The following is a 19,919-nucleotide window of genomic DNA, read 5'->3' on the forward strand; positions in this document are numbered from 1 at the left end:
ATGCCACGGCCCTCTTGCTTTTAAGCGGATAATTTGCCCCCAAAATGCGATGTGGTATTTTTCCAGTGGTTTTGTTTTATAGGGAACAGCTATTTGGAAAATGCGTTACATATAAATTAAGCCCTGAAGCAGAGAATGAAAAGTATGCAGAAGAAGAAATAATGTTAAGCGTTAATAAAAGAAGTCCGGAAGATATCAAGGCTGTATTAAAATGCAATTTTTACAGAGTTTTAAATCAATTTTTTCATCACAAGATATGGAGGGTTAATACATGTCTGAAGAAAATAGGACATATATTCTTTTTTAGATGCTTAAAATCCGAGGGGGATCATTTCAAGCCCACCCAGTCACTTGTAAACAGGAGTTTTAATTTTAAACCAGTTTACATATTTTGTTTTTGTTCTTTTTAGACGCAACCTCACTCATCAAAGGATTTTTAATCAGGTGCAAAAGATGCTGGAATGTAACAGTTGCTATATTAAATAGCTCAATACCAGCTTGTTCAGAATCTGGTAGCGACCAACCGTAAATAAGCATTGGCAGTTCAGAGCAAGCTTGCAAATATTTTGGAACTCCAAATAAAGCATCCAAAGACATCTTGGCAATAAACACCATTTTTCCATCATGGTTCACTGTGGAAGCCGCCCATTACTGAGCAGTTAGTATGCAAGGGAGTTCAATCTGTTAAGATTAAAAAGTTATTTATACTGCAGGAGATGTCGGTCTCCCCGTTAGTGAGGAAACGCATAAAGCCAACTGGAAAAGATTTATAGAACCTGCTTGGTTTGTGAAGAAAAAAAAAAAAGATTTCACAGAAAACTTTTCTTCTCCAGGTAGCCCTCAATTTATGACCAAAAGGGAAACCAAAAGTTCTGTTGATAAGCGAGACGGTTAAGTAATTTTTTTTGTTCCATTTTACGACTTTACTTGCCACAGTTGTTAACTGAATCACTGCGGTCGTTAAATTAGTAAGCCCAGTTGTAAAATGAATCTGGTTCCCTTATTGTCTTTGCTGGTCAGAAAGTTGCTAAAGGAGATCCCATGACCTTGGGACAACACAACCGTCGTAAATACGAGCCAGTTTTCCAACCCTCCAAATTCCCATCGTGTGACCGTGTGATGCCACACTAGTTTTAAGTGTGAAAAATGGCCACTTTCTTCAGTACCGTTTAGTGGTGGGTTCCGGGTGGTAAGGCCTGGTATGGGCCTACTGGTGGTAGCTGGGATCAGCAGCCACCATACCGGAACAGTGGCTCGTACGGCCCACCTGCCTGCCCGCCCATGTTCCTTAACGCTTTTTGACGCAAATGGGCCAATTGCGCACACATGCACAGCTTGTAGCACCTGCGCGACCTCCGCCAAGCAGCTAGGTGTCACAGGGTGGTGGCATGCGCATGCGTGCACAGTTCACCGACAAATGCATGCCTGACAAATGCGTGCCGACAAAACCGCCTTGAAAAAACGGCGACGTTGAAAGCATGCCCACTAAAGTGCGCCGACAAATGCGCGCCGACAAAAGCGCACCATCGAAAACAACGCAAAAACAACGGTAACAACGGTAACAACCCTAACCCTTACCCTAACCCTAACCCTTACCCTAACCCTAACCCTAACCTAAAAACCCTAATCACGCTTTTGTGGGCGCGGTGTTGTCAGCGTATGCCCGATGAGGACGCCTGGCCCCGTCGCAGCATACCGGTTGTGACGGGATCTGGAACCTATCACTGGTACCATTGTAATTTCGAATGGTCACTAAATGAATGGTTGTAAATTGAGGATTACCTGAATATTCTAGATCTGGAATTCAGAGAAGACTGGGAAATTTAGCCCCGGGTTCAACCACTTCCAGAGATGTGGGCCCTAGAGAAAGGAGTTCAACGCAATTGTACTTGATCTATTTGCGGACGGGAGTTACCTAGCTTGGGATAAATCCAGATCTTGAGTCATCAACATTCGCAATCCTTCCTCGTTAAAGAAAAGGTTGTTTCCTCCAGACAGGATTCCACATTTCCTGGATGGTTTTCCGCCACTGACCAGTAAGAACCTGTCCGACTCCAGTTGACCTGAAGGCAAACAGAGATTGACACTGCTTCAGGAATGGCCCTGAATCGTTTCTGCTAGGAATTGGAAATTGCATGGGATAGCTCTGTGTAAATGAATAAATGCTTGGCCGATTTCCTATAAAGTTTGATTTTGATTAGCCGGTCTGGATTAATGTTTATTTATTATTTACTAGATGATAACCTGGCGTGGCCCGGGTATTTATTTATAGGGGGAAATGTCTGTAACAAACGTAATTTCTAAGGTTGGATTTTCCCCCTTACCAGAGGGAGCCCCCTTTGTGGAGTACCATGAAGCCGTTACCATGGCAGCCCCACTGCACTGTACAGTAGAAGACATTTTATGGCAATACCGTAGAAGACATTTTAAGGCACAACAGGCTGTATCTTAACAGAACAAACAGGGGTGTCTTACCCCCACAGTATTTTTTTCCAGTGAGTAAGTCATCTGTGTACCAAGTTTGACTGAAATTGCCCCAGGCGTTCCAGAGTTATGCTGGAACGTACACACAGATGTGCGCATGTGCGGGTTTGGAATGGCGGCCGGGCTTTTCGCTCCCTGTAAACCTAGCGAAAAAGCGCTGGTTAGCCTCCCAAACGAACCGCAAAGTTCCTAGAAAGAGCCTGGACTTAAGACCTCAGAAGCTCCAGGACCGGACGAAACTTTTAAACAAAAAAACATCGCTCCCGAAGGCTCGCTCCCGAAGGCTTCATTGCGCCTAGCAGCTGAGCAGCCCAACAGCTGATTCGTCGAGTGAGGGCGGCGGCGGCGGCGAGACGCGGATGGTAGGCGTCTTTAACATCTTGGTTTAACATCTTGGTTACCTGGGTGCCTTAGAAGCCCCTGGTGGTCGCCTGCCCTATCGAGTGAGCCCTGGTGAGCCCTGGTGAGCCCTGGTCCTGGAACGGTGGCAGCGGGAACTGGACAGACAATGGCTGCCTGAGCCTTTGCTCTTACGACTGCCCCCCCCCCCGCTGTTTTTAGACCTAAGCAGCGCTGGGACTGGGAGAGGAACTCTGGATTTTTCATCTATAATCTGAAAAAGAACGATGACCTTGAGGGACTTGAAACTAGCTTGAAATTGGCCACTACCATCTTGATCATTACCATCATTACCATCACTATTGCGGTAAAGAGGAGGAAATTATTGTGGCTTGGGCGAGCGAATTAAGTGGCAATCTGCCACCACTATCATAGCTCGCCTGAACGCCCGCCCCTCCTCTATCCTGTATTTTAGTGCCTACTTCCCTCACCGTGGAGCCTCTCCTTTTATCCCTCCCGTGGCTTGGACAACTCGTTCTTTTCCTGTCTGCCCTGCTATTGCGGAGCCATGCTTGCCTGCCTATCTGTTCTTATTTAATTCGAGCTTTACTGCCTGGCCTGTGACCACCGACATTGGCCCGAAACAACTGCTCTTCCCCACCACTTGCTACCATTGCTACTTTGGAACATCTAATGTGAACAATGACCATCTGTTTAACACCTTGATATCTTATGATACATATACTTATGGTGCATTTGGTTTGGGGAAAGAAGTGATAGAGGATGGCAGTTTCAGGGACAGGAACTTGGCGTTTTACAAACTGGACACGAAGCTGGCACCCCCCCTTTCCCCCTTCTAACTGGTTCCAGTTATTTATAAACTTTGGACATATAGACTCTGGCCGCTCCAGGACTTCAGGAGAGGGGGAAGATAAGATACCCCCCTGCATACTACTGTTTTATTTCCTATGGACCGTTATTGTTTACTATTCCACGCTTTATCTGGACGTGGAGGGTGTGAGACTGCAAAGCTGGCTGGCTGATACCTGGGGCCTGTGCTTTGCCCCCCCTCCATCTACATTTACAACTATTTATAGAATACGGTTCTTGGACTTTGGCCTCGAAATTTTCTGGAACTGGAGGAAGGGAGGCTGGCTCTCCTGGAACTCATAATTTTAAATTCTGTGTTGCGCAATCTTTAAACGGGTATGTTGAGTGTGTGGGATTGAATGAGTTAGTATGAAAGACCCACTTTTAGTACTATATTGCTGTATTCTTTTTGTGTTTTAATTATATTGTGGGGACTGTCTGTGTGAGTGTCTGAGTATGCCTGATTCGGAGGACCTGGCGGGACAAGCGGGGGCCATTGGGGTGGTTGGGGGAATTATGCCCACGGGAGAGAGTCGGAGCATTGCGGTCATAACAGGGAGAGGCAGATATGGCGGGGACTTTAGGGCTGGCCATTATCGGGGAAGGAGGGTTCGCTATATCGCAGAGATCCCTCCTTCCGGCCCTATGAGTCCCACTCCAAGGTCAGATGGCGTGAGCGATCAGGACCCTGGTCTCAGGCTGCTGTCGCTAAATGCCAGGTCTGTTATTCATAAGGCTCCCCTCGTCCGGGACTTGATTGTAGACGAGAGGGCAGACCTGGCATGTATTACTGAAACATGGCTGGGCACGGAGGGAGGAGTCCCCCTCGTAGAGCTGTGCCCAGACGGGTTTCAGGTGCTTCATCAGCCGAGAGCTCAGGGAAGGGGTGGCGGTGTGGCTATTGTAGTCCGGGAGTCTTTAGCTCCTCGTAGGATCCCTGCTCCGGAGCTTGCCGGGTGTGAGTCCCTGCTAGTGAAGTTGGACCTCAAGGGTCAAGCGGGTTTGCTGCTAACGTACCTGCCTCCCAACTGCGTTACAGCGGCCCTCCCTGCGCTCCTCGAGTCAATAGCCGAGCTAGCAATTGAGTTCCCTAGACTAATGGTTCTGGGGGACTTCAATCTGCCTTCGCTCGGTGAACACTCTGATGGAGCGCAGGAGTTCATGGCTTCCATGACAGCCATGGGCCTGACCCAGGTAATTCGAGGCCCTACCCACTTGGCGGGACATACACTCGACCTCGTATTCCTCTCGGAGCAGTGGAGTTATGATCTTGGTCTGAGGGGAAATGAGACCATTCCCCTGTCGTGGTCAGACCACTACCTACTGAGGCTAGACTTCCGGAGGCCAAACCCCCACCGTGGGGAGGAGGAACCGACCAGGTGGTTCCGCCCCAGGCGACTGATGGACCCTGTTAGGTTCCAGACGGAGCTTGGGGTCATTCCAGATGCTCTCGCCCACAGTTCGGCGGAGACTATTGCTGCGGCCTGGCACTCGGCGGCATCAGAGTCTCTGGACCGAATTGCGCCACTACGGCCCCTCCGGGTCAGCGGCTCGCGGAGACCCCCTTGGTTTACCGAGGAGCTCCGTGAGATAAAGCGCCGGAGGAGACGCCTAGAGCACCTGTGGAGGTCCGATAGGTCCGCATCGAACCGAGCACTGTTGACAGCTTGCACCAAGGAGTATATTTGGGCATTGAGAACCGCCAAAAGATCACATATTGCCTCCTTGGTAGCGTCCGCCGAGTCTCGCCCAGCCGCCCTGTTCAGGATAACCCGCTCCCTCCTAAATAGGAGGGAGACGGGGAACCCCCTGCAGGGTAAGGCTGAGGAATATAGTCAGTTCTTGGCGGACAAAATTGCTCGGTTTCGATCGGAACTGGACTCCACCCCCGCAGATCCAGCCGGGACACAGGGGAACAACTTGGTAGACCATCTCTGGGTTGAGTTTCAGGATGTTGCCTCTGGGGATGTGGACAAGGCTATGCGAGCTGTGAGTTCCTCCACCTGTATACTGGACCCGTGTCCCTCCTGGCTGACTGCCAACAGCAGAGAGGTGACACGAGGCTGGATCCAGGCGGTTGTCACCGCCTCTCTTCGGGAGGGACACCTCCCCACCGCGCTTAAGGCGGCGGTGGTGAGGCCCCTCCTGAAGAAACCGTCCTTGGATCCAGCAATTCTTAACAACTATCGTCCAGTCTCCAACCTCCCCTCTCTGGGGAAGGTTGTTGAGAAGGTGGTGGCCTTACAGCTTCAGCGTACCTTGGAGGAAGCTAACTATCTTGACCCCTTCCAGTCTGGCTTCAGGCCCGGTTACAGCACTGAAACCGCTTTGGTCGCATTGACCGATGATCTCTGGAGAGCCAGAGATGGAGGCTATGCGTCCATCCTGGTTCTCCTCGACCTCTCAGCGGCTTTCGATACCATCGACCATGGTATCCTTCTGCGACGACTGCGGGAGGTGGGGGTGGGCGGCACTGTTTTACAGTGGTTCTCCTCCTACCTCTCAGACAGGTCGCAGTCGGTGTTAGTGGGGAGGGAGAGATCGTCCCCGAGGCCCCTAACCTGTGGGGTGCCGCAGGGCTCGGTTCTGTCCCCCCTGCTATTTAACATATACATGAAACCGCTGGGCGAGATCATTCGGAGGCACGGGATTAAGTACCATCAATATGCGGACGATACGCAGTTGTATCTGTCCGCCCCGTGCCAACTCAATGAAGCGGTGGACGTGATGAACCGGGGCCTTGAGGCTGTTAAAGACTGGATGAGAGCTAACAAACTGGTACTCAACCCGGAAAAGACCGAGTGGCTGTTGTGTTTTCCTCCCAAAAATTTGGCTGACGTTCCATCGATCAGGCTGGGGGGGCAAAATCTGTTCCCCTCAGACAGGGTCCGCAACTTGGGAGTCCTCCTGGACCCACAGCTGAGTTTTGACCACCACTTGTCGGCTGTGACCAGGGGGGCATTTGCCCAGGTTCGCCTGGTGCGCCAGTTGCGGCCCTACCTGAACCGGGAGGCTCTCACAACAGTCACTCGAGCCCTTGTGATCTCTAGGCTGGAATACTGCAATGTGCTCTACATGGGGCTGCCCTTGAAGAGCATCCGGCGACTTCAGCTAGTCCAGAACGCGGCCGCGCGAGTGATTATGGGCGCACCACGGTTCGCCCATATTACACCAATCCTCCGTGAGCTGCGCTGGCTACCTGTGGATCGTCGGGTGCACTTCAAGGTCTTACTTACTACCTATAAAGCGCTCCATGGTAGTGGATCTGACTATTTGAGAGACCGCCTCCTGCCAATCACCTCCCTGCGTCCCATCAGATCGCACAGAGTAGGCCTCCTCCGAATTCCATCCGCCAGTCAGTGCCGACTGGCGACTACGCGGAGGAGAGCCTTCTCTGTTGCAGCTCCGACATTATGGAACAACCTCCCCGTGGAGATCCGTACCCTCACCACAGTCCAGGCCTTCCGCACAGCCCTCAAGATCTGGCTATCCCGTCAGGCCTGGGGATAGGATTATTTCTCACCCCGCCCGAATGTTGAGTGAATGTTGTATTTTTATGGTTTAATTTCTTTTAATCACGATTCTTTTTTTCAAGTCTTGTCTTGCACTCCCTTCCCTTCATTGTTGTAAGCCGCCCTGAGTCCCCTCAGGGAAAAGGGCGGCATATAAATCCTTAATAAAATACTAAAAAAAAATACTAAAATACACACAGATACAGCCATTTTTATATATATAGAAGTGACAATTAAAAATGGAAATTGCTTTCTCAATCCCTCCCCTTTTACAGAGAGTCCTCAATTTACAACTACGATTGAGGCTAAAATTTGGATTGCTAAGCGGGACAGTTGTTAAGCGCGTTTTGCCCCATTTTACGACCTTTCTGGTCACCGTTGTTAAGCGAATTGCTGCAGGTGTTAAGTTCGTAACATGGTTGTAAAGTGAATCTGGCTCCCCCAGATTGATTTTGCTTGTCCGAAGGTCGCAAAAGCGGATCACATGATCACTGCAACCATCATAAGAACGGACCAGTTACCGAGCATCCAAAGTTTGAATATGTAACCATGGGATGCTGCAACGGTGATAAGGGCAGAAAACAGTCATGGGTCACTTTTTAAAATGATACTGTGACTTTGAATCATCATTAAATGAATGGTTGTAAGTCAAGGACTACCTGTAATTTTATTTTCTCAACACTAGGGAAAAGATTTTATTATTATTATTTTTTTAAAAAAATTATTTTCAAAACAGACACAGCACATAAAATCTTCCTGTCTTGCTGTGAGCTGCCCAGAGTCCCGATGGGAGTGGGCGGCATAGAAATTTTAATAAACCTTTAATAAACCAAACCTAAACCCCTCCCGCGAAAAGGTTCACCAACATTGAATTAGATCTTAGTACAATACCTTCAAAATCATCCTTGAGAAAATCAGGGTTCTTGGTGGTTATTCTACAGGTGGGTCCAGAATATCCAGGGTCACAGATGCACTTGCTCCCATTGATGCAGCTGCCGTGCCCGCTGCACATCTCCTCACACTGTGGCCCTATGTACACGTTGTCAATGGCCCAGGTCACTGGTTGAGACCCAGTTGGATAAAATCCTTGGTACCATCGGAATCTCACCAAGCTGAAAAAGACAGTCGCATTCACTCTTATTATCTATCATGCGTTATAGCAGGAGAGATAACTAACTTTTTTGGAAAGGTGTGCCAAAATTGTGTGCATGCGTGGTATCGTGTGCCCACCCACCTGCGCTTGTGCGCATGACCCCCTCATCTGCGCAGGCGTGCATGACACCTTCCCCCACGCAAGCAAACAATGGACCGGTTTGCCTGTTGGACTTTTTTTCGCCCTCCCAAGGCTTCAAGAAAGCCTCCAGAGCTTGGGGAGGGCAAAAAAATGGCCCAACTAACCAGAAGTTCGGGAATGAACTTCCAGTTGAGCCATTGGGCCTGTTTTTCGCTCTCCCCAGGCTCTTTCCAGAAGCCTGGGGAGGGCAAAAAACTGCCTCTCCGGACCCTCCAGAAAGTACAGGAAGAAGGAAGGGGAAGGAGAGGAGGAAGGAAGGAAGTAGAGAAGGGGGGGAGGGAGAAAAGAAAGGGAAAATAAGGTGGTGTTACAACAGGAGGAAGGGATGGTAAATAAAGCAACCCAAACAGTATATTATAACCCATCAAATGAAATAATAAATGTATAAGAATGATAAATGTTAAAACACCTGTAACCAAATGACATGCTGTATGTGATGATGGCTTTTTTTTGTCTCTGTGTCTCTCTGTGTGTGTGTGTTGTTGTTGTTTTTATTTTATTATTGTGTGTATGTGTGGTTTATGTAATAAAAATTTAAAAAATTTTTTTTTTAAAAGCACCTTTGGGACAACCATGACCTGGATGACTGAGAATCTCAGTGTGCATGTATCAAGTGTCCATGTGAGAGGAAGCATTTCTGCCGAGTGGCAAAATACTAAAAAAAACACCGCAGGCCTTAACCATCCCTTCAAAAAAACTGGAGCAAAACTAAAGAGCCCTCCTCCCCCCGTGGTTTAATAATTAAACAAAAATATTTAATTTTTAAATGCCGACATGCATTTTTTATCGTCTTTAATCCCAGAATGTTTAGCATCCCTGCTTCTCCAAGTCACAACCACAAACCTTTTCTCTAATTTTCCAGCCTGTCAATCAAGGAGGGGAGCCAAGGGCCTACCAGCGTTGTGTGCCAAAGTCACACAAACACATATCGCATAATATTCTGACTCTTGTTTTGATTTTTCTCTGCCCGACTTTCAATGTCAATGTAGGACAGTTTGTTTTCTTGCCGCCTTGACCTACCACAACCCCTCCTCTCTCTCTTTCACACACACACACACACCCCCTTGAGACCAGAATGTTCAACAGTAGAAACAAATAGAGCCGAGCTTTTCACGACAACTTGCAGCGATGCAAAATTGCGTGTATACAAAAAATGAATGTTAAGCTAACACCAGCTCAGCTATAAAACTAGAATGGCTCAAAACTCTCATTCCTTGTTTTTCTGCCCAGTCCAAGAACTTTTTCTCATAACAATACAACGACATTCCATTGGACAATGTGACCTGAACTAATAGGGGGGAGGAAGAACTGTATACTTGGGTTTGCACGGGAATTAGTCAGATCTGGTTTTGCCTTCATCAGTGCCGAAACGATGTACTCAATAAAGTTTTGCATTCAGCGATTGGATCCTTTCCACCGTGCTTGCTTTGAATGGGTTCGTCAGTCGCAGAGGTGGGTTCCTACCAGTTTCGCACCAGTTCGGTAGAAGCGGTTCGTCAAATCTACCGAACCGGTTAGAAGAGGTTCCACCAGTGGACCCGGAAAGCAGGCCACACCTACAGAAGAGGTTCCAATTTTTTTTGAAACCCACTACTGACACACACACACACACACACACACACACACACACACACACAAACACTCACACTCACACAGAGAGAGAAAGAGAAAGGAAGAAAGAAAGAAAGAAAAAAAGAAAAAAAGAAAGAGAAAGTGAGAGAGAGATGAAAGAAAAAAGGAAAAAGGGACAGAGAGACAAAAGGAAGGAAAGAGAGAGAGGGAGAGGGAGAGAAAGAAAACACATGGCCGACAAGCCACTCCCACCAGGTCACATGGCCGGCAAGCCACTCCCACAAAGGAGGGGACACACACACAGAGTAGGTTCGAAAATTTTTTGAAACCCACCACTGGATTCGAACCACCAAACTGCCGACCTTTCTGATCACACACACAGAGACTCACACAGAGAGAGAAAGAGAAGGAAAGGAAGAAATAAATAAAGAAAAAAAGAAAAAAAAGAAAAAGTGAGAGAGAGATGAAAGAAAAAAAGGATAAAGGGACAGAGAGACAAAAGGAAGGAGAGAGAGAGAGAGAGAGAACACATGGCCGGGAAGCCACTCCCACTAGGTCACATGGCCAGCAAGCCACTCCCACAAAGGAGGCCACACCCACAGAGTAGGTTCGAAAAGTTTTTGAAACTGACCACTGGTCAGTTGGAACGTTGCCGCAGATATAATTCGTTAACCTTACTTACGGAATGCCAGAAAAATAAGAGATAGAGATAAAAGCTAGATGAGATTTAAAACAATTCCTTACCCACAAAGATGTAGCTTTCCAAAATGGATGACTTCTCTTCTCCAGCCCTGGGTTGTTCCAGCGTAGTAGGTGCTACTTGGATGATGCTCAACCGAGCAGAGAGAACTGAGATAGCTGCTGCTACTATAGCACAAAGGAAGTAGCAGGTGCCACGTTGCGCCCAAGTCTCGGGAGAATTCAAGTTTCACCGGGTCAGAAGAGGAGCTATCTGTGGTGCAGCCAATATTAATCTGAAACCAAACAAATCCTTCACGTTGAACTCAAGGATACTCTCTGCGTAGCACACTATTAAAACAATAACACCCTGAATCTTTCTGTAAGAACTCAAGGTGTGATTTGGGGAGGGCTTCAAATGGAGACATGGCTACAATCCTTTCATTTATTTATTTATTTTAGGTAACAGCATCAGTGCACTAGTCAAACCCATTTGGCCTACGCTAAGAGGAACGAGGTTTTATGCAACAACACTGCCTTGTCAGGAGTGCTGCAATTCAAAAACTTTTTACTACTGGTTCTATGGGTATGGCTTGGTGGGCATGGCAGTGGAAGGATGCTGTAAAATCCACATTATCTCCCCACTCCAGGAAAAGGATAGTACAAAATCTCCATTCCCTCCCCACTCCGGGGAAAGGATACTGTAAAATGTCCATTCCCTCCCCATTCCGGGGAAAGGATACTGTAAAATGTCCATTTCCTCCCCACTCCAGAGGAAGGATTCTGTAAAATCTCCATTCCCTCTCCACTCCAGGGGAAGGATATTGTAAAATGTCCATTCCCTCCCCACTCCAGAGGAAGGATACTGTAAAATCCGCATTCCCTCCCCACTCCAGGGGAAGGATACTACAAAATCTCCATTCAATCCCCACTCCAGGGGAAGGATACTGCAACATCTCCATTCCATCCCCACTCCAGGAGAAGGATACTGTAAAATTTCCATTCCCTCCCCACTCCAGGGGAAGGATACTACAAAATCTCCATTCCCCCTCCACTTCAGGGAAAGGATACTGTAAAATCTCCATTCCCTCTCCACTCCAGGGAAAGGATACTGTAAAATCTCCATTCCCTCTCCACTCCAGGGAAAGGATACTGTAAAATCTCCATTCCCTCTCCACTCCAGGGAAAGGATACTGTAAAATCCGCATTCCCTCCCCACTCCAGGGGAAGGATACTACAAAATCTCCATTCAATCCCCACTTCAGGGGAAGGATACTGCAACATCTCCATTCCATCCCCACTCCAGGAGAAGGATACTGTAAAATCTCCATTCTCTCCCCACTCCAAGGAAGGATACTGCAATATCTCCATTCCCTCTCCACTCCAGGGGAAGGATACTGTAAAATCTCCATTCCCTCCCCACTCCAGGGGAAGGATACTGTAAAATCCCCATTCCCTCCCCACTCCAGGAGAAGGATACTGTAAAATTTCCAATCCCTCCCCACTCCAGAGGAAGGATACTGTGAAATCCCCATTCCCTCCCCACTCCAGGAGAAGGATACTGTAAAATTTCCAATCCCTCCCCACTCCAGGGGAAGGATACTACAAAATCTTCATTCTCTCCCCACTCTAAGGAAGGATACTGCAACATCTCCATTCCCTCCCCACTCCAGGGGAAGGATACTACAAAATCTCCATTCAATCCCCACTCCAGGGGAAGGATACTGTAAAATTTCCAATCCCTTCCCACTCCAGGGAAAGGATACGGTAAAATCTCCATTCTTTCCCCACTCTAGGGTCAGCCAGATGTGGTATTTGCCAATTCTCTGATCTACTCAAAATTTCCAAACCCGCTGAATTTCACCCCTGCTTGTCAGTGTTGATGCAAGTGGTTCTGGTAATTGATTGGGCTATAAGTTTACTGATTGCAACCCATTAGCATATAAAATGGGAGCAAATCCCACTCCCTATCAGCACTGATGATGGTACCTAGTTTGGTAATGAAACATCTGCAAGAAATAATCAAGGTCAGAGAGCACCAAGGACTCCTCATTTCAACCCTGAGCTACAAATATTCTCTATATTTTGTTCCATTCTTCCCTTGAAGGAGATTTAAGCTATAGATGTAATCAATCATTAATCATTAACTGCCGAATTGCCGACCTTTCTGATCGGCAAGCTCAGCGTCTTAGCCACTGAGCCTCCGCGTCCTTTCATTAATTACCATAATGTATTTTAGCAAAATGTGTTAATTGGAAAAGGTTCTTACCGGGCTCCTGATTGTATTTTTACCACCATGGACTAAAACAACTGTTTTCCTACATAATGCGTGTGATTTTCCTATGATTAGGTCTAATCAACTGGGGATCTAAAAGCAAAAGGATGCGATTTGGTTCATTAGCTTCAGAAATCTAGAGGGACAGCTTCCGCACGATCAATCGTAGCATCTTGTTTATCAACATCTCTTGAACATTTTAAAAAATAACATAAAATGAAATGTCTGTCTTAGATGCCTAGATGTGAAATATAACTCTTCTGGGGGTAAACCTACTGAAGACGTTTTCCTTCTGAATGGGACCATGGAAGCATTTGTCGAACATGCTTCTAGTCTATATTTTAAAACACAAAACAGTTTGCATTCTATGTATTATTAATTTGTTGTGGTGACAAATTGAAATGCGGAGGAATAAGGAGTCAGGGGAGGGGTGTTTTTTGTTTTTTTGCTAAGAATACACAAGGTGAGCATCTTGTAGCCTCTTACAACTGTGCAAGAATGTGCTGGGACTATTAATGGGGTTCCATAAATGTGTTAGTGTCCGCACGAACTTGCGCATTATGCTCCAGCTTCGATTTTAATTAAACCTCTGAATACAGCATATGCTCTGAGGGCTGAACCGAAGATGCAATTACCTATTTTGATGTAGCATACGGATGTTGATATTCCTGTCTGCCTATATCATCTGTTCAAATATCACACATCACAATGTTACAATCCTAAAAGATTCCCTATTCTCAAGTTCTTATTTTCTTAACTATTTTCTTAGCTTGGTTATTCGCTTGCAGACATTTCATTACCCAACTAGGTAACATCAACAGTGTCCGTGAAGGTGGGGTTTGCTCTCTGCTTATATACATTCTACACCTGATGGTGTCGCCCCAGCCGAGCTCCATTGCGCATGTGCCTGCGCTTCCCGCCAACCAGCTGGTCTTCGCCACGCATGGGGACGCGCACATGCATGCATGGAGGTGGGGTACATGCACAGGGGCGCTCACGTTGCCTTTGGGGGCCTTGCGGAGTGTCCCCGCGCCCCGTTTTGGCTTCGAGGGTGATGCAGGAGGCCTCCCAGGACCAAAATGGGGCATGGAGGAGGGGGCCTCCGGCAGCAACCTGGAATTCAAAAATGGGCAGGGGGGCGCGGGGCGCATGTGCGGGGAAGTGCTGGGGTCACATATGCATGCATGGAGGGGGGGTTGCGTGCGCATGTGTGGTGGAGGGGCACAGACACAGGGAGAGTGGGAGTCGGGGGTCAATTGTGCATTACAGTATATATGCGAGGGCAAGCGTGTGCGTTATCGACGACAAAGAGGTTAGCCATCACTGCATTATTTAATACTGGCAGTCCTCGACTTACAACAGTTCATTTAGTGAACATTCCCATTACAACGGCACTGAAAAATGTGACTTAAGACCATTTTTCACAGTTACGAATTTTGTAGCGCCCCCTCACGTGATCGAAATTCAGACGCTTGGCAATTGGCTCCTTCTTATGACGGTCGCAGTGTCCCAAGATCACCTGGTCTCCTTTTGCGACCTCCTGACAAGCAAAGTCAATGGGGGAAGCCCGATTCACTTGACAACCGGGTTACTAACTTATCCACTGCAGTGATTCACTTAACAACGGTGGTGAGAAAAGGTTGCAAACTGGGCCAAAACTCATTTTGCAAATGTCTCGCTTACCAACCAAAATTTTGAGGCTCAATTGTGGTCGTAAGTCGAGGAAGGGCTGTATATAATATATTTTCTTGAGGGAAGAAAACAAGGATGTTTTTCTTGAATGCCAAAGTTATGAGATGGCTTTTGCACTTTTAAAAATTTTGTTACCAAGTTTACCAAGGGTAAACCAAGACAATGGGTAAACTGGTTTCTCTTAATGACCAATGGATTCATTTAACAATGGCAATAACAACTGTGACAAAAAAGTTCATAAAATCGGGCGGGACTCGCTGAACAACCGTCTTGCTTAGTAATGGAAATTCTGGTTGCGATTGTTGAAGACTACTATATAGGACAATTTCATAGCACTTGTAAATACAATACAATACAATGCAATAGCAGAGTTGGAAGGGACCTTGGAGGTCTTCTAGTCCAGCCCCCTGCCTAGGCAGGAAACCCTATACCGTTTCAGACAGATTGCTATCCAACATCTTCTTAAAGACTTCCAGTGTTGGAGGATTTGCAACTTCTGGAGGCAACTTCTGTTCCACTGATTAATTGTTCTAACTGTCAGGAAATTTCTCCTCAGTTCTAAGTTGCTTCTCTCCTTGATTAGTTTCCACCCATTGCTTCTTGTTCTACCCTCAGGTGCCTTGGAGAATAGTTTGACTCCCTCTTCTTTGTGGCAACCCCTGAGATATTGGAAGACTGCTATCATGTCTCCCCTGGTCCTTCTTTTCATTAAACTAGACATACCCAGTTCCTGCAACTGTTCTTCCTATGTTTGAGCCTCCAGTCCCCTAATCCTCTTTGTTGCTCTTCTCTGCACTCTTTCTAGAGTCTCCACATCTTTTCTACATTGTGGTGACCAAAACTGAATGCCGTATTCCAAGTGTGGCCTTACCAAGGCTTTATAAAGTGGTTTTAACACTTCACATGATCTTGATTCTATCCCTCTGTTTATGCAGCCTAGAACTGTGTTGGCTTTTTTGGCAGCAAATGTTTTACATACCTTGAGACGGAGATAAGCCCAATCGGGCTTTTGAGCACATACGCTAAAATAAGCCCTCCCCCGAAAATAAGCCCTCCCTGAAAATATTGCAACACAGCAGCAGCCATGAGGTGACCATGCTCGTCATGTCCTGCACCTCAAAAATAATAAGACCACCCCGAAAATATATGGTCAAGTGCTTATTTTGGGGGTCAAAAGAAAATAAGCCTCTGTCTTAATTTTGGGGAAACACGGTATGATTTCACACCGTAAAAAATTGAAAGATAATAATTGCACATGTTTACATTGCAATAATTAAATGGTTTGCCAATCTTTATGGATTAGGCAGTTCCTAGATACTCGTAAATCGTACTGACATGATCCTTCGATATCATCCAAAAAATGTAACATACCCAGAGAAAAGCAAAGATTTAAAACATTTTGACAGCAAGAAGAAAAGGAAGCAGAGCTAAGTACCTCAAACTGGATAATGGTATTTTCGTTTACGTTCAAATCTCTCGTTGTGATCGAATGCTCTCCGACTTCATTTGAAACAAATACCATAGCAGAATCTTCTTCTCTGTCGCGGGAGCAAAAGTGACATATTTCACAACGTGGGATTATTAACTTTATTCTACACTTCTTTTTCTGAAACTTTGATAACTCTCAGGTTTGATACAGCAACATCAGGACAGACACAGTCTTCAACGGACAGTTAGGAGTGCAGAGAAAACAATTGCAACCAGCCTGCCTTCCGTTGAGGACCAGAATGCTTGCACAGTTAAAGAAAAAGGGCTAAGAAAATACTTATAGGCTACTCACATCCTGGACATAAACTGTTTCTACTTCTCCCCTCTGCTGCTACAGAGCATTGCAGGTCAAAACAACTGGAGACAGGGAGAGTTTTTCCTGTCATGCCATCACTCTTATGTGTAAGCATACAGTATTTACCCATGTAGTATGTGTGTTGTTATTATGATTCTCATCTTTTCTACTACCTTCTCTTATTGGTATCATTATTATGATTATTATAACACCATTGCTTTGCATGTACATTGAAAGCTTCTGCACCTCAATAATCATATTGGGGCAAATAAAACTATTCTATTCTATTCTATTCTATTCTATTCTATTCTATTCTATTCTATTCTATTCTATTCTATTCTATTCTATTCTATTCTATTCTATTCTATTCTATCCTATCCCATCCCATCCCATCCCATCCCATCCCATATTTTTATACTGTTCTGTTCTGCTCCGTTTCATTTAATTCCATTCATCCTATCCTATCCTATCCTATCCTATCTATCCTATCCTATCCTATCCTATCTATCCTATCCTATCCTATCCTATCCTATCTATCCTATCCTATCCTATCCTATCTATCCTATCCTATCCTATCCTATCCTATCCCATTCCATTTATTTTTTTCTTATTCTATTCTATTCTATTCTATTCTATTCTATTCTATTCTATTCTATTCTATTCTATTCTGTTCTGTTCTGTTCTGTTCTATTCCATTCCATTCCATTCTTATTTTTTCTTATTCTATTCTATTCCATTCTTATTTTTCCTTATTCTATTCTATTCTATTCTATTCCATTCCCTCCCCTCCCCTCCCCTCCCATATTTTTATACTGTTCTGTTCTGCTCCATTTCATTTAATTCCATTCATCCTATCCTATCCTATCCTATCCTATCCCATTCCATTTATTTTTTTCTTATTCTATTCTATTCTGTTCTATTCTATTCTACTCTATTCTAATCTATTCTATTCTATTCCATTCCGTTCTTATTTTTCCTTATTTTATTCTATTCCATTCTTATTTTTTCTTATTCTATTCTATTCTATTCTATTCTATTCCATTCCCTCCCCTACCCTACCCTCCCATATTTTTATACTGTTCTGTTCTGCTCCATTTCATTTAATTCCATTCATCCTATCCTACCTATCCTATCCTATCCTATCCTATCCTATCTGTTGTGGTCCAGCAGGAGCCGTTGGAGCTGCCGATTGATTCCGATAGCGAGGGACCCTATGAGTCAGTTCTGGAAGATCTGGAGGACCCTGGGCAGGGTTCAGACTCCGAGCACGGACCAGAGAGGCTGGTTGGCCACCAGGAGGCGCCTGAGGCATAGAGCAGTGGTGAAGATCAAAGGGAGTTTGTCCCTGAAGCCAGACAGGGGAGGGTGGAGAAACGGAGACAGCAATTACGGAGACAGACTCATAAGAGATAATAAAGCCCAGGTGGTTGTGGTTTGGCTCCTCCCAAGAGAGTATATAAGAAGAGACTTTGGGAGGAGACCTTTTGCAGGACACAACCGTTTATACCAAGCTGGAGAAGCTCTTGTGTGTATTGTATCTCTTATCAGTGGGAGTCTGAGTTGCTGCCAACGTCTTGTCTGTGAGTAATTACTGTGAATAAAGCATGGCTAATAGTAAGCCTGTGTCGGCATTAATCACCGGACGGAGGGGTCAGAACACTATCCTATCCTATTCCATTTTTCTATTCTATTCTATTCTATTCTATTCTATTCCATTCTTATTTCTCCTTATTCTATTCCATTCCTATTCTTATTTTCCTTATTCTATTCTATTCTATTCTATTCTATTCTATTCTATTCTATTCTATTCTATTCTATTCTATTCTATTCTATTCTATTCTATTCTATTCTATTCCATTCCATTCCATTCCATTCCATTCCATACATATCTCACTATGTATAATGCTTTTATTTCAATACATACGGTGCTCCTTTGGATGAATATGGACAATAAACTCCAATGTTGCCACCAGGATAGAAAAACCAATTGTCTTCCTTTGGTCCCAAGTCAAAGGTATCCGAAAGGATCACAGGATTTTTGAGGTTATTTCCATCAATGATGAAGTCATCTATAATCCAAATCTCCTCCTTCTTACCTAGGAGAAGTGAAAAAAAATAAATGAAATCCTGATAACGACCGATCTAATCGTTGGAGACCACTAGGAAACAATTGTATGCAATGGAATAGTTAACCAGTTGCCACTAAGAGCCAAGAGCCAAGGTGGCGCAGTGGTTAAATGCAGCACTGCAGGCTACTGCTAGATCAGCAGTTCAGCGGTTCAAATCCCACCGGCTCAGGGTTGACTCAGCCTTCCATCCTTCCGAGGTGGGTAAAATGAGGACCCAGATTGTTGGGGGCAATATGCTGACTCTCTGTAAACCGCTTAGAGAGGCCTGAAAGCCCTATGAAGCGGTATATAAGTCTACTGCTATTGCTATTGCTACTAAGAGCGCTCAGTGAGTCTTAAAATACTTTAAGAAGAGATTAGGATTAGCAATACTTTCACGTGCGAATTCCAAATCATAAACTTAATAATGATAGCTTGACCTAAAGAGATAATTTTAATTAATGCTTTTAATTTAAATTTAAATAACGTTATTAGGAACGTTAGCTCGAGCACATTGAGTTCGCCATTAAGAAGATGCCCTGAATTTTGCTGGCTGCTCAAATTGAATCATACGTATAGGTAATCCTCAAGATATGACAGTGATGAAGTCACCCCATCACCGTCGTATGCCATAACAGTCGATTTTACAGCCTTTTATGCAGCAGTGGTTAAGGGAATAGCTACAATTGTTAAATGAATCTGCAGTCATTAACTGGACACCGTATTTGTCTGATGGTTCAAATACGGCTATGGTTTTGCCAAAAACTAGAAATGAGAACCAGTTTGCAACAAAAGCGTGGTCATAAAATGTGGCCGTGTGACCCCCCCCGTGGCTCTGCGAATGGCTGTAAATGCGCCCCTGTTGCTGAGCAGCCAAGGAGAAGTCATGTGACCACGAAAAAGGGTCCTAACAGTCCAGCGGTGGGTTCCTACCAGTTCGCACCTATTCGGTAGAACCGGTTCGTCAAATCTACCGAACCGGTTAGAAGAGGTTCCACCAGTGGACCCGGAAAGCAGGCCACGCCTACAGAAGAGGCTCCAAATTTTTTTGAAACCCACCACTGGCAAGGATCTTGTAATTTGACAGCTTTAAGACTTGCATGCTTCAATGCCAGAGTTTCTGAATAGCTACTTGGACCGACCTAAGTACTAATTCATAATTTCATATCCGGTCACATGGGCGGCAAGCCACTCCCATCCGGTCACATGGGCAGCAAGCCACTCCCATCTGGTCACATGGGTGGCAAGCCACTCCCACAAAGGAGGCCACACCCACAGAGTAGGTTCCAACAATTTTTGAAACCCACCACTG

At 45.6% G+C, this 19,919-nt stretch overlaps 1 protein-coding gene across 1 annotated transcript in view; it reads right to left on the minus strand.

Annotated features, from left to right (window-relative positions):
- The window catches only part of RELN (reelin), a 389,713-nt gene that overhangs the window by 71,527 nt on the left and 298,267 nt on the right, over positions 1-19,919 (minus strand). Inside the window, exons 39-43 of the mRNA XM_087722293.1 lie at positions 18,424-18,595; positions 16,152-16,254; positions 10,816-11,045; positions 8,097-8,317; positions 1,916-2,063 (exon numbers count right to left, since the gene is read on the minus strand). Coding sequence (XP_087578419.1) covers positions 1,916-2,063; positions 8,097-8,317; positions 10,816-11,045; positions 16,152-16,254; positions 18,424-18,595 — 874 coding nt within the window. The remainder of the gene's footprint in view (positions 1-1,915; positions 2,064-8,096; positions 8,318-10,815; positions 11,046-16,151; positions 16,255-18,423; positions 18,596-19,919) is intronic.

The sequence above is a fragment of the Thamnophis sirtalis genome, unplaced genomic scaffold (genome assembly GCF_051295495.1).
Source record: "Thamnophis sirtalis isolate CommonGarterSnake01/CBP01778 unplaced genomic scaffold, rThaSir2_p1.2 scaffold_9, whole genome shotgun sequence".
NCBI lineage: Eukaryota > Metazoa > Chordata > Lepidosauria > Squamata > Natricidae > Thamnophis > Thamnophis sirtalis.